Source organism: Aedes aegypti, chromosome 3, assembly GCF_002204515.2.
Source record: "Aedes aegypti strain LVP_AGWG chromosome 3, AaegL5.0 Primary Assembly, whole genome shotgun sequence".
Taxonomy (NCBI): domain Eukaryota; kingdom Metazoa; phylum Arthropoda; class Insecta; order Diptera; family Culicidae; genus Aedes; species Aedes aegypti.
In genome coordinates, this window is record NC_035109.1 from 107,476,462 (window position 1) to 107,491,694 (window position 15,233).

The window sequence follows — 15,233 nt, forward strand, 5'->3', positions numbered from 1 at the left end:
TAATGCGTTTGAAAACTGTTTCGATAAATTCTACATAAAGTCTTCACACAATCAATGTTTCCATAATGAAGTATGTTATTTAATATTTTAAATTGGCTTTATATATAAAATAGGCCTGGTAGCAGGTTTCTTTTTAGGGACATGGTATTTTGCTTCATGTCTCAAAAAAAGTCTCTATTTCTATTGGAAGAACTCTCTCTCTTTTTTAACCCTTAAAATCCCAAGATGAACCTTGAGTTTTCAAATGGCCACAATACGGAGACCAATAAATCAATTAATTCAAAACAAAATTTGAAGTAAATGCGGTTAGTTGATCTTACAATCCTTGGGCGAGACATCTTCCCTGACCCCTCCCCTATTTCTAGGCAACGGAATAAGCGTGGACACGAGGGGTCCAAAATTGGCCTCAAATGGATATCTCAACATCCAAAAGAGCTAGAAGGTTGGTGTCAAGTTATTCAGCAGATCAAGGGCTATCTATCAATAAATCTTATTGAGAATGTATCCGCTAGGTGGCGCTTTTGCCAAATTTTCTTCAATGTTTTGTATCTCATGATTCTTATCAGCTGGCTTCCCCAGAAATTTATTCTCAGATTCCTCGCAGAAATTATTCTTGTGTTGTTTTCCAGACACATATTCTTCTTCTTCTTGGCATTACGTCCTCACTGGGACAGAGCCTGCTTCTAAGCTTAGTGTTCTAATGAGCACTTCTACAGTTATTAACTGAGAGCTTTCTTTTTCAGTGTTGCCATTTTCGTATTCGTATATCGTGCGGCAGGTACGATGCCCTGGGAAGTCAAGGACATTTCCATGACAAAAAGATCCTGGACCGACCGGAATTTGAACCTAGGCACCTTCAGCATGGCTTTGCTTTGTATGATATTTCAGGATTCGCCAATTGTTGAACGGCTAAAATGATCGCTTATTGTTGAACACTCCATAGGAAATACCCGGCCTATTCAATAATAGGCCAGATTCTTAGCCGTTCGACATAAGGCGAATTACACTAGTTACTTTAGCTAATTTTCCATAAAAATCCTCAAAGCCTTATTTCATAGTTTTTTAAGAGAATTTAATTTTACGTTATATATTTCGTTATAAGTACATTTTGGTTGTCTGGGTCTTTCAGGAATCCCCATTAAATTAAACCTCATTAGGTACTCCTAAAATTTCTCAAGAAATTTCTCGAACAATTCATTTACGGTTCACTCCTTTAATTTTTTTTTTAAATCTCAAGTTATATATGGATTGTTCAGAATTTTACTTAGGTTTTCACATCAGCAAATACTACAACAATTATTCCAATCATTCTCACAATAAAAAAATCTTCAGATTTCAGGTTTTTTTTCCACAAATTTGCAAAATCCTACAATGTATTATTCGGGATTTCGATTAATTATTTTTCAATAATTAGTTTGACTATATATCTACAAAATCCATCAAAACTTCAGGAGTTGGGGAGTTTTTTTTTCAGAAATCCTCAGCAAATTCTATAAAAGTTTCATCAAAGATGACTATAACTTTGTTTCACAAATACCTCCCGGATTTTTCCAGAGATCTCTCCAATAATAAAAAAAACATGAGAACATCCCTGAAAATACCTGGCTAAATTGTTTCAAGAACTTTTCTGGAAAATTTTGGAGGTAATCCTGAGAAATCAATACAGGCTTCTCTGGAGAAATAACTACTTTGATTTTTGGAGATGCTCTAATCGGAAATCTTTTAAATGCTAATTCTTCAGAAATTTGTGAAGTAGTATTTGGATGAATTGTCAAACAATGATGAGATTTCTAGAGTAACCGTAAGCAAGAGATATTTAAAGTGACTATTTTGAAGATACTTAGTCGCAATCAGCCCTGAATTAAGCGTTCGTGGTAGTGGCGTAGCTAGGGTTCTCGGGGCCCGGTGTGAAGTCAAATTCGGGGGCCCTTTAAAATAGGGGCGCTAGGCAATTGACATGTGAATAGTCTACAGGGCTGGCAGCTAAGTGTCTTAAAATATGAACTTGAGCCCTCATGCCTGAAAAGAAACCAACTCTGAGAGATGAGAGGATGTTTTTAATAATTTCTGTGAGGATTTTTCGTGACGTTACGCCACATATTACTATGATTTCCTGAGACTAAAATTCAGCTGTTTGCTTAAAGTTTCAGTTAATAATTCAAAGATTTATTCAGGAGATTTTCGAGCGATTCCTTCACTAATTTCACAAAGAATTCTTCCTAGGTTTCCGTTTAGGATACAGGATTTTTCCAAATATATCATCCGCAATTATTCCAGAGATTATTTCAAAGATTCGTTTCTCAAGGAAGTGATCTTTCTTTGAACCCATCCAGCAATTCTTCCATAGAATTCAGATATAACTGTAGAGACGAATTCCATGTCAAATCGATCAGTCGCAGAACTCGACCATCTTCGATTTGCAGTAAATTTTGCACATGTTTTTGGTATGGTACAATAAGTGTTTTCCATAGAAATTCGATCATTTTAACTCGAGAATAACTTTTGAAAATGACCTCTAAACTTTTGCTTACTTATTTGAAAAATTCTAACTCCAAAAATGTTGATTTTAGAGAAATATGTTCTATGAAGAAATTGTAGTGAACCGTTTGGCATACAAGTAAAATATACACACTGAAAAAATATTTTATGTGTTTATGAAAAATTCAAAAATAAAACTTAAATTTTAAATAATACAAAAACTCAATTTTTATTATTTTTTAAATTTTCACCATAGAATCTTGATAGTAAACAGATGTTTGGAACTAAGTTTCATGATGGAGAAATTTTTAATAAAAAAGTTTTTCTAAGAACGACTTCTAGCCGATTTTCAAAATTTTGATATTTTGTCAAAATAAATTCGTTCTGGTGATACGATAAGAATCTTGAAATGATTCTAAACCATAATGATTGTATGAATAATTTCTCTAGAAGTAGTAATTTCCGAATTATATCGAGTTTAATGCAAAAAATATTATTCAAATACTTAAATAGGGCATTTTCATTAGTGAAAATAAATAAAATATTTTTTCAGTGTATATTTTTTTCTTATAGCCCAAACGGTTCACTACAACTTCTTCATAGAACATTTTTCTTTAAAATCAACAGTTTCGGAGTTAGAATTTTTCAAACAAGTTGCAAGCAAAAACTTATAGGCCATTCTCAAAAGTTCTTCTCGAGTCAAAATGATCGATTTTTCTATGGAAAACACTTATTCTACTATACCGAAAACATGTGCAAAATTTAATCCAAATAGAAGACTATTGAGTACGTTTTTTATTTTTTTTTTCGACTCATTCTGGATGGAATTCGGCTACAGTTTCGTGTATCGTTCAGAGTAGCTTCAATGTAGAAACTAGAAATGAATCTAAAATTTTCTTGAGATTTTTTCAAGCTTCCTTTAGGAATTCTTCGACTTCGAAGAACGTTCCTATGGAGTTGCTTAGTAAATTTTCCAGAAATAATTGGAGAAAATTCCAGAAAAATTTCAGTGGATATTTCTAAACTAAATCCTAAATATATCACTGATTCTGGTAAGCTAGGTACATTCTTACAAGAGAGAAGTCTTTTAAAATTCTCCGTTAAGTATTCCAAAAAACTGAAAAAGAAGTTATGGGAAAAGAGGATTCAAAGAATTACAGGAATAACTGCTGTAGCATTTTGTAGTCTTAAATCCTAAATGGACTATTGAATTGAAAAATCCATTGACAATTTACTTCATAAATAAATTAAGAAATATTTTAAAGGAACTCAAAATTTCTGAAGAAATATATGAGGTATCCCCGGTTAAAATTTATAGTACCATTTAGGGGAAAATTCTCAATAGATTTTGTGTGCAAGCATTCAGATAAAATGAGGATTATATTTGAAACAATGACAAACCATGTAATATAGTATTCAAAACTAAAAAATAAAATAATTATGGCTTTGTTAGAGATTGAGTCGCCGTAACAATAAACGCACATAGCTCATGAGATCAGTTCAAGTCACGAATTTCCATGCATAAATATTCGAGTTTATCACACGATATACAAATTCAAAAAAGGTCATTTGGCTAATAATCTCTTAGTTAAAAACTGCGGAAGTGCTCAAAAGAATACTAACCGACAAACAGGCTCTATCCCTGGGCGATACAGCAGAAAGAAGAAAAATGATTTCGTTTCAAACGAGTTCATCTTCATCTTTAAAAACATGTTCTCTCTCAGTGTCTATCATTATCGGCATCAGAGTGAACTCGATACTGCGGATACAATCGCAGCTTCCAAAATTTCCACTGCCCACCACGGCCACTATCAGACATCTTCCTAAACCAGTTTGTTCCCACGCTTTCTGGTTTTAATTTTAGCACACTCATTAACTCAGTAGCGAAGATTTCGCTAGAAATTCACACACGTTGCCCCAGCAGAAACCTGACAAGATCATTCGTAACAGCACTGTCCATCTTTTATTCTAAAACTGTCACTACTAACTTCCGGATTCCACCACAATCACCGGTGCACCATCTTCGTCCCGTTCCGCGAGTATCCAAACGACACCCTCTTCGTACACGTGCCTCAAGGACTTGATTGGGGCAAAATACTCCGGAGTTTTGGCTTTCTGCTTAGAATTGGCCTGCAAGATTGCGAATGCATTCTGGGCATCGTACAATCCGGCTCGCAGATAAACGTTCAGATACCAATCGCTTTCGATTGGCACATTTAAATCCGGATCGGTCCCGATCAGCCGGCGTAGTTCTTCCAGGCCCCGGGTCAAATTCTGCGGCGATTCGTTAATGAATTGGCGCGCTTTCGCTTCCAGTTCCGCACCGTGGCCGCAGCTATCATCTTGCAAGCAGATCTGGTACCCCGAACCGAGATCGACGTAGGGATGGTTTTTCTCGTTGTACTTCAAAGTCATGGTGGCTGTTTGCGCTTGATCACTGGGAAGGAAGGATTGCTGAAGACGCGGACCGCGATCGATTGACGATTAAAGATAGAAGAGGTGATCGTTTGGCGGAAAGGACCAACCGTCGCTAACGCACGGCGGAGATCAACTGGTTTGAGATACGAATAGACGAGTGAGGGAGCTAACATTTTGAGGTTCCAAATCGACTATCGTAAGCCTTTTAGCTTCAACGTGGTGTTTTTCTAAGCTCGCAATTCGAAGGTTGGTTCATACGTCATGGGGTTCGGAAATCGATGGGCAACTTGTTGATGGATGCAGTAATTGCAGGTGCGCATTTTCGTATACCTACTGTCTTTTTTTGTTGACTTAGTGCAAAGACACTGAGACTGCCAGATTAATCCACTGATGCTTAAGAATGGGGACTTCCTTAACTCAGTGGTAAAGTCTGCGGCTACAAAGCAAAGCCATGCCGAAGATGTCTTGGTTCAATTCCCTGTTGGTCCAGGATCTTATTGTAATGGAAATTTCTTTGAGTTCCCTGGACATAGTGTATCATCGTACCTGCCACACGATATACGAATGCGAATATAGTAACTTTGGCAAAGAACGCTCTCAGTTAATAAATGTTTAGAAGCAGGCTCTGTTACAGTGGGGGCGTAATTCGAAAAAGTAGAAGAACAAGCTTGTGCAGTTTTTGTTCCGATTCTCTTCATATTCAATTCGTATACACTGTGCTGATAGTGTGATTGTGTACCTATGTATGGAGTGACTGGCCGTAGATATTAATCGTTAACAATTACGCTTGGATTTATTCTTCTTCTCTTGACCTTCAATAAAGAAGGCAAAAATTGATCGGTCATGGTTGATCATCAGTTCATTATCGTAATTGCTTTGACTGGTACGATACATACTACAGTATGGATTTGAATAAGCCGAAATTTATGGATATCGTAATCTCATCTGTTTAACAGTGGCTGTGATGTATGTCTACGCGTAGCTACGTTGTGCATCCAGTTCATCATTACTGTATAAAGTTGTCCGTGGTCACTTATGTACATGCTACGGACTGCACGTGATCCATTATTGTGCGATGCTTATGAAAACAGGTTGATCGACGCCCAAAATAACTGACGTAGAAGAACGTTTTTAACTTTCCGGTTGTCGCGCGGTTAGCCGCTGCCAGACGCACCGCGCTGATGTTATGTACGGGAAGCGAGAATTCTACATCAGTGTTGTATAAAATGTAATAACGTGACTGCTGAACTGTTAATAAATTCTTCTTTCTATTGTCGTTACGTCCCAACCGGGGCAGACCCTGTGTCTCAGCTTAGCGTTATTATGAGAGCTTATCGGCAGTCTCAGCTGATAGCACGCTTCTCTTGTATTTTTTCGGATATAAGAAAACGAATTATGTGTCTGCCTGTTAAGGGGACACGGGAGACCGTGTTATTTTCCCTATCTTTCGTCTCACTCTAACAATAATCATCAAAACTTTGTGGAAGCAAATCTCGAGTTTTAGTGAACCGATGAAGCTGAAAATTTATCAGGTTGTGCACTACATATATAGAATCATAGTGATACATTTTCGCATCGATATATGGAGTGGTTCTTGGGATTTGCTTCTGGAAATGGATAGGGTGATTATGATGACGTCCCGTGCGGCCTTAACATTTTTGAGCAGCCTTTCCCACAAGAACTGCGGGTAATCTGACGTTTTTTTTTATCTTGGCCCAATTAAAATGGTGTATTAGAAGAAAAGGAAGCTATCCTTTATAGACTGAAAAGTTAACGTATCGCCTTAAACTTGAACTTTTTTAATAATGATTTTAAATACGGAAACATAATTTTGATTGCGCAGGAATAATGGAAAACCATCATAATTTGAATGTGATAATGTATTTTGTACGATATTTGAACCAAGTATGGTCAAACTACAATTTTGGTCTAGCACCTCCTGTCTCCCAGTTTCGGACAGCTTCATTTGTTACATGATATCTTTGCAGTTTTTGCACCAAAGGTCTTCAAATATATTAATTTTTCATGGATTTTATTGGTATATTAAGGTGAAGATGAATCGAAGCCAAACTACAAATTTTCAAGAGCACAAATCTGAAGAACCGAACACCGGTTTGAGCTGAAAACTTAATCGATTGGTCACCTCCAGCTAGTGACCAATCGATTAAGTTTTTAGCTTAAACGGATTTTTGGTTCTCCAGATTTGTGCTCTTGAAAATTTGAGGTTTGGCTTCGATTCTTCTTCATCTTAAGAATGAAAATTCAGAACAACACGAAAAATGTATTATTTTTCATCATATATGAAAGAGGTTTTTTCACACTAAGTAAATTACTCTTGTGAATGTTGCAAATTCATTGAATTGACATAACATACGAATCCTAGAGTAAAAACATTCAATGATGCACCAATTTAAAGAATTCGAGGCATTTACAGATCGTATCCGGTATTAGGTGCCACCTTTTAATATTGGTCGATTTGGCACTGAAATACATCATCAAAATGCAATGTCAAAAATTATATTTTTGCAATTCCGTTGCAAATCTATCAACTTTTCATTGAGAATTTGATCAACATTACGGCCTACTTTTCCTACCAAAAGAAACAGTGCTGAAAAGTGCTACTTTTCAGCACTCTTTTCGGTGCTGAAAAGTAGCACTTTTCAGTACTGTTTTGGTAGGCGTCAACCGAAAAACCCAGTGTCCCAGTCTCTTCATGCCACGCATATTTTGCGCGGCGTGTGAGTCGAAACGAGTCGTTCTCACCTCGGGTGACGTGAGGCGGCTAATCAAATGGAAGCGAGTCGACACCTTACCGGCTGATCTCGCCCTACATGCCGCACAGAATAAGCACATTTACATCTGATTCTTGGGTTTATTCTACGACTGGCGTGAGGTGATAATTGTCGGTGTCGTATAGTGAGGTGACAATTGTCGACTCGAGCGAAGTGACACAGGTTGGCGATTCTGATGTGGGATCGGATCGTCCAGCTTTTGTAGTCAGCTTCTGTCTGTGCTTTCTTACATGTTCATTCCTCTAATAGGGAACATAGATCTGCATGATACCGATGGGAGCGAGAAAATTTGTGACATTCATGGGTACTACTGTATCACAGCCTACGTGATTGAAAAATACTGAATTGAAACTACGCATGGCTGTATGCCCATGTGGGTTCTCTTGAAATGTTTGTTTGTGCTTTTAGAGTTCATCCATTTGACACGGCATTTTTCGAAATAGCAAAAAATGTTGTATGCAACTCGTTGCAAAACTCGATTTTTTCAGCACTCGCTGTATTTAAATGTACAACTCGTGCTGAAAAAATCATTATTTTGCAACTTGTTGCATAAATAACTATTATATTATCAAATTTATTGTTGTACGCTACAAAATCGATAATATCTATCATAAACTAGTGGTCCCGGCAAACTTCGTCTTGCCATCAAGTAGGCTTTTGAAAAACGCTATGGATCGTCCCATACAAAATGACAGTTACGTTCGCGCTCATTTTTTCGACTCTCCCGGTGAATATCCTGGGATTTTTATACACACAAACACGTCGGAACACTTAACGAACAAAACGGAAAAATAATCATTCAAATCGGTTGACCCGTTCGGAAGCCATTTCGTGACATACAAACACCACTCAATTTTTATTTATATAGATAGATAGATAGGCATCAAGACCGTATAAAATTATTTTTTTTTTTGAATCACGAATTTAGCGGCTTAGGTATCCGGTACTAGGAGATCTTCCCCTATTCCGGGTTCATGGACACTTCTGTATAGGCCACGGATCGCCACACTATGGGCCAGAAATCAAAATTTCGCTACAAAAGTTCAAAAACCTTTTTTCAATTAAATGAATTATTGAGATGAATTTCTCATTTTTCAGAACATGTGTAATTGTATACCAACTATCTTATCTGATTAATTACATTATAACATCGCACTTTATGGAGCTCAATATTGTCTTAACTGAAAAACTTGAATTTCAGCCTATCATAAGAAAATCTGGTTTGAGGGAAAAAACGGCAAGAAAAATTATTGTGTATACATTTTCAGAAAGCAAATTAAGTGCATTTTACATGTCTGGTACAAAAATTGCGTTAAAAGTAAATTTTTGCATATGGGACAAATTATCTTGAATTCCGTTTAAAAGTTTATTGGAATACCAGAAGTCATCTATTCAAAACACTTCGTCAACATGCAATATGTTTTAGAAATACATTTGAAAAATATAAATTCATGAAAAGTTTCTCAAATTTAGGCATTTTTTAACATATTTTCATCAAGTTTTCAAACCACCACAACAAAAAAGCCCCACATGGCCCCACTTTTCTTTCTTCGGGACAATGAAACTTATGTTCTTGACTAGTCGTATATAAAAAATTAGCAGCCGCCATCTGCCGCTTCATGAGTTATCCTGGATTTTGTAAAACACTATTTTTAGACTGTTTTTATCAAAAACATAATTAAATCTAAAATTTTTGCTGTGTGCGGCAAACGAAGATACGCTACGCCCTTGGCAGTTGAAAAAAGTATGCAACCCGTTCACCAGTATTACATGCTTTCTTAGACTAGTGTTAATGGCCACAGCTACAAAGCAAAGCCATGCTAAAAGTGTCCGGGTACGATTCCCGGTCGTTCCATAATCTTTTCGTAATGGAAACTATCTCGACTGCCCTGGGCATAGCGTATCGTCGCACCTGCTACACGACTTTGGCAACTTTGGCAAAGAAAGCCCTCAGTTAATAACTGTGGAAGTACTCCTAAAAGACTAAGCTGAGAAGCAGGCTTTTTGTGCCAATGGAGACGTTAGCGTTAGCGTTAGCGTAGTTACGGTATACTTCGTAGATTGGATACTAGCAATATTAATGTGCCATTTGATAATATCATCCAGACCGCTTTCAGGAACAAGGCTGGGGAGTAAACCTTGGCCCAATCTTAAACAACATTACCAAATTCACGAATATTGCTATTCCTGGCCACGGCGAAGCTTAGTGAAGGCAAACCCACTTTATGATGATGAATAACAATTTTTCCTGACGTCCAATCAAAATGTGGTCTTCGGCAAAGTTGTAGCTGGAAGAATTTTACATGAGAAGAGTGTGTTCACTTTTCCATAAAATATTATGACGAAGACCCAACACAAAAGGTTGGCGTTTTCCATAGTAATCTCCATATAAACTTCAAATGGCGTGTACACAGTCAAATTTCTTCCAAATCATTTCAAATTTTGGGAGGATGCTTTTTACCATAATTTCAATTGTTTAAGCATAGGGGAGCAAAAATTTCGAAATTTGCATCACTCTAATGTACAGTCAACCCTCCATAACTGGATGTTACATGTTTCGATATTGAGTTGAAGAGTCAGAATTAAAATTGGTTCTCATGGCTACCTTGAACCTCAGTAACACTGATTATGTGTTTTATAATGGAATGATCCCTTCAATTTCAAGTTCAAAATATTCAAAAATGTTCAATTTCACATGCTCACCTGCCCCACACAGCGGGAAAGTAACGAATCAAACAACTTTGAACTATCTATCTCAACTTAAAATGTTCACTGCCGTCACTTACCGGCAAAATTACGAATCAAACTGTATGCCTACCCGCTTTCATTGACTTTCTGAACAGCTTAGCCAAACACTTCCATTCATACTTTCTTATCGAAATTATGAGATAGAGCTAGAATAAAGTACCGTAATCCGGGATAACATTGATCGGTATGATCCTTCTTGTGAAAAGTTCAAATCATCATTTATTGATGAAATATTTTCAAAGCATGAATGGTGCCTCTCTTTCTTACATTCATAAGCTAACGAAAATTGAGGTTGTTATGAAAATTGCGTTTCGTTCATGCGTAAATTTTGTCAACTTTTTGAATCAATGATTTTTATCAATTTGGATGATACTACCGAAAATTCATGTCTCACACGAATTCTGCAGGGGCCCAGATAGCCGTAGCGGTAAACGCGCAGCTATTCAGCATGACCATGCTGAGGGTCGTGGGTTCGAATCCCGCTGGTCGAGGATCTTTTCGGGTTGGAAATTTTCTCGATTCCCAGGGCATAGAGTATCTTCGTACCTGCCACACGATATACGCATGCAAAAATGGTCAATCGGCAAAGAAAGCTCTCAGTTAATAACTGTGGAAGTGCTCATAAGAATACTAATCTGAGAAGCAGGCTTTGTCCCAGTTGGGACGTAACGCCAGAAAGAAGAAGAACGAGTTCTGCAAATGGTACACACTTAGATTTGATTACCGAAGTCGGTAAAATTTTACTGGGTTTTTGAACAGCAGAGTTAACTCAGTAAAAATTATTGCTACCGAAAACTCCGTAAAGCTATAGATTCATGCGCTGTCAAATAATGCTGATTTTGTCAGTAGTTTTTGCTGCACATACAATGCTGTCTTTTTCGGTGAAGTTGGTTTGTTTACAATAATTTGCTGAGTTTCTCGGCTTATTAAATGAAACCCAGTATGCCTAATAATTGTTTTGCCTCTTAGATTTATTGAATTGAGCAGTTCATCAACCATAATTTCTGTCCAAGCACTTTCTTGGCGGATCTTTCCAACAACAAATACGTATGCCAGCTCCTCATGGTGGGATTCAACAAAAGGCACCAAAAATTTGGTTTGCGTAGCAGAACAGGATTACTGACGATCGCAGAATCTCAAAAAGATTTGTTCCCTCGATTATTTCTAGGAATGTGCTGGATCGCGATGGTATTTGAGAAGGAATTACAGGAAACATAACAATTGGTAACGAAAAGATTCGCTCCTGCTTTTCACCACCGACGAAATTAATTTACAACGATTCGATCATTTGAGTGAAATCCAATCATTTGTTCGAGCGCAAAACGATTCTCATTTTCGGTAATATCTGATAGTCGGGAGCTTAATAATCTTACAATGTACCTACCATGAGTAAGCCAAGCACAGCATTAATAATCAAAATCGATTTCCATTCAAGAAGCGACACCAGGAATCCGTTCAAATTTGTGATAAAGCCACCGAATTGTTTTTGACATTTCTATGCATACGCTCGATAATGTTTTTATTTCGTTTTGCGGACTGTTCAGTAAAAGCATATCCTGAACCGATAATTCAGTAATTATTTTCACTGACTTTTTCTTTTTACTGATGAGTTCCAGTAAATTCAAACATTTAAGGTACACTCAGCAATTTCAATTACTGTATTCAGTAAAAGTTGAAAATGTGTACTGAATAACAGTAAACTTCAACAAAATAAGCTGATAAGTCGGTAAACTTTACATTTTACAGTCGAGAACCGTAAAATAAATTACCGAACTGAGAAACGAAAATTGAGTGTGTATGCGCAAGGAAAATGCGATTTTTACTAAAAATTATATCGCCGAAAATGATTCCGTTGTCAAATCTTACATAAGATTATTCAATTGAGCAACATTAACGAGCTACTATTAAGAATGCAGAATTTGCTTAGGGAATTAGTCGTATTGCGCGGCTCAAGGTGATTTTATTTTTGAAATAACTCAAGATGTAAATGACTGAGATGTTTGGTCTTCATATTCGGCTTTAGGTGACATGATTTAAGTAATCAACGACATTTTCAAGAATATCGAACGTTGTTTACATGGGTGATCAATGTTACCCCATATCAGCTAAATTAAAAAATCACTTAAAACATTTATTTAAATATACTTGAATCTTTTGAAAACCAAAATACAGTATACAATCACGCCAGTACTTGTTTTTAAAATATAAAACTTGTGACATTAGCATTTACAAATGAAAAATTTAAGAAATATCACAAAAACTGATCAATGTTACCCCGGATTACGGAACTCAATTAAACATGATCAATAGTACCACCTGCCGGCAAAATTATAAATCAAACTGTTTGCCTTTTTGTTGTTCGATATAATATGCTTAGTAGAGCCACCTAACGGCAAAATTAAGAACCAAACGGTTTGCCTTTTGTGATGTCCTTGGCATATGACCAGCTTTGTCGAAGACTCGATCTTTCTATTTCATTTGAATCACAAGATAAAACTAGTTTCATTCATTCATTAATTTATTGTTATTACAATAAAACCGCGTCAACAATTCCACGCCATTCCACTCGATTCGCAGCTGCCTCCCTCCATCCTCGGCTGCGGCCCACACTCGCCAGATCTTGCAGCACCGTGCCCGTTGCGCTCCTCGACTTCTTGTACCTGCCGGATCGAAAGCGAACACCATTGTTGCAAGATTGTTAGCCGGCATTCTTACAACATACCCTGCCCAACGCATTCTTCCAGCTTTTGCTACCTTTAGGATGCTAGGTTCGCCGTGTAGTGCTGCGAGCTCGTAATCCATCCTTCGCCGCCAAACACCGTTCTCCTGCATACCGCCAAAGATCGTCTTAAGCACCCAACTCTGAGAGCTTGCAGGTCGTCCTCGAGCATCGTCCAGCGTATTGTACATGGTACATTTGATGCGGGGACGAATCTTTTTTGACCGCAGGTTCTTATGGAGCCCATAGTAGGGACCACGGTGTACTATATTTAAGAAGGTGATATATTCCGAAAACTGACAGTTACTTGACGACGTCATTCCTATCCACCTCGAACAAATTTTCAAAAAAAATGATCTAGTGGTCCGATGGTATATGGTACGATAGGAGTGACGTCACATGTTTTCAACCAAACTTGATGTTTACATCAGTGAAGAGCCTGCCTTGTTAATTTTTTATGCCGTGGTAGGGACGACTTCCACAGATGGTGCGTCACCGTATTTCACGGCTAACTTTGTTGTCCAGAGGTCTCACACAAAATTCTTGACAAGGGGGAGGGAAGGGGTCGAAAAAGCTGAAATTTAGCGTGACATAATTTGTGTACCAGCTCACTCACACCTAGCTAGCTCACGAGTCTGTAATGTTTGCTAAGCGTTGGTATACACTCGTGAGCTGCTTCGTGATACGAACTTTTTCACCACTGCGTAGTCCGACTCTTGTTGCTTCGCGTTTCAGGTGGGTGTAAATTTCTGCCACCGTTTCAAATGCTCTTCCGATTATATCCATATCATCAGCAAAGCAAACAAATTGATTGGATATGTGAAAATCGTGCCTCGGCTGTTAAACCCAGCTCTCCGCATGACACCCTCTAGCGCAATGTTGAGCAACAGACACGAAAGTCCATCACCTCGTCTTAGCCCCGGCGGGATTAGAACGAACAGGAGTGTTCGCCAGAATCTTTACGCAGATATGCACAACGTCCATTGTCACTCTAATCAATCTTGTGAGCTTCCCGGGAAAGCTGTTCTCGTCCATAATAAAACTAGTTTAGGATGATCTATGCTCACTTGCGCCACGTGCCATGCTAAAAGTGTCTGGGTGTAATTCCCGGTCGGTCTATTATCTTTTCGTAATGAAATTTCCTTGGCTTCCCTGGGCATGAAGTATCATCGTACCTGTCACACGATATACGAATGTGAAAATGGCAACTTTGGTAAAGAAAGCTCTCAGTTAATAACTGTGGAAATGCTCATAAGAACACTAAGCTGACAAGCAGGCTCTGTCTCAGTGCGGACGTAATGCCAAGAAGAAGAAGAAGAACTAGCGCCACCTAGCGGCAAAATTTAGAACCTTGCCGTCTTTGACTTTCTGAACAAGTTTGCCGAAGACTCGAACTTTCCATCTCGTGTAGTTTACAAGATAGAACTTGCCTAAAAGATTCAATTCCACATGTTCATTTAATTTAGTGCCACCTAGCCGCAAAATGTTGAACAAAATTGTCTGTCTTTCTTGTGTCCTTGTCTTTCTGAAAAACTCTGACTCGAACTTTCTATCTCATGTGGATCACAAGATAGAACAAGCTTAAAATGATCAATTTTACTTGCTCACTAGCGCCACCTTGCGATGAAATTGCGAATCAAATTAACCAAATTTTCCGAATGTCCTTGAATCTGACCAACTTTGCTGAAGACCGCATCATTATAGCATCTTGAATGTTCCTGTTTTGAGGTAGTGACAAACTTTTCAAGGAGATTCAATATTCAGCTGAGTGTGTCAATACTTACAATACTTGGATATGAAACAATTTGAGAAGCCATGGCAATCTTTTGGAAGATTTTAATAAGGTTGTTATTTGGATCCATTTGGAAGCTTCTGAAGCCTTATAGTATATTTTTTAACACTGTTTTTCTGAATTCAAAAATGCTACTGACACTAGCGGACTTGAATTGGTTCCATTTTTGGAGATATAAGCATCCTATATACCCGGGTAGAGGAGAATTGCAAAATAATAACAAAATTTACCATTAAAATAGAATATTTCAATAGCAAAATTTGTTCTTTGTTTGTCTGAAATAAGA

At 37.6% G+C, this 15,233-nt stretch overlaps 1 protein-coding gene across 2 annotated transcripts in view; it reads right to left on the bottom strand.

Annotated features, from left to right (window-relative positions):
* The window catches only part of LOC5567552 (clavesin-1), a 50,145-nt gene that overhangs the window by 15,175 nt on the left and 19,737 nt on the right, over positions 1–15,233 (bottom strand). Inside the window, exon 1 of one of the 2 annotated variants that reach the window (XM_021849945.1) lies at positions 4,467–5,045. The exons of the other annotated variant lie outside the window; for it this stretch is intronic. Coding sequence (XP_021705637.1) covers positions 4,467–4,893 — 427 coding nt within the window. The 5' untranslated portion in view covers positions 4,894–5,045. Of the gene's footprint in view, positions 1–4,466; positions 5,046–15,233 lie in introns of those variants that run through there. 2 annotated transcript variants of the gene reach the window in all.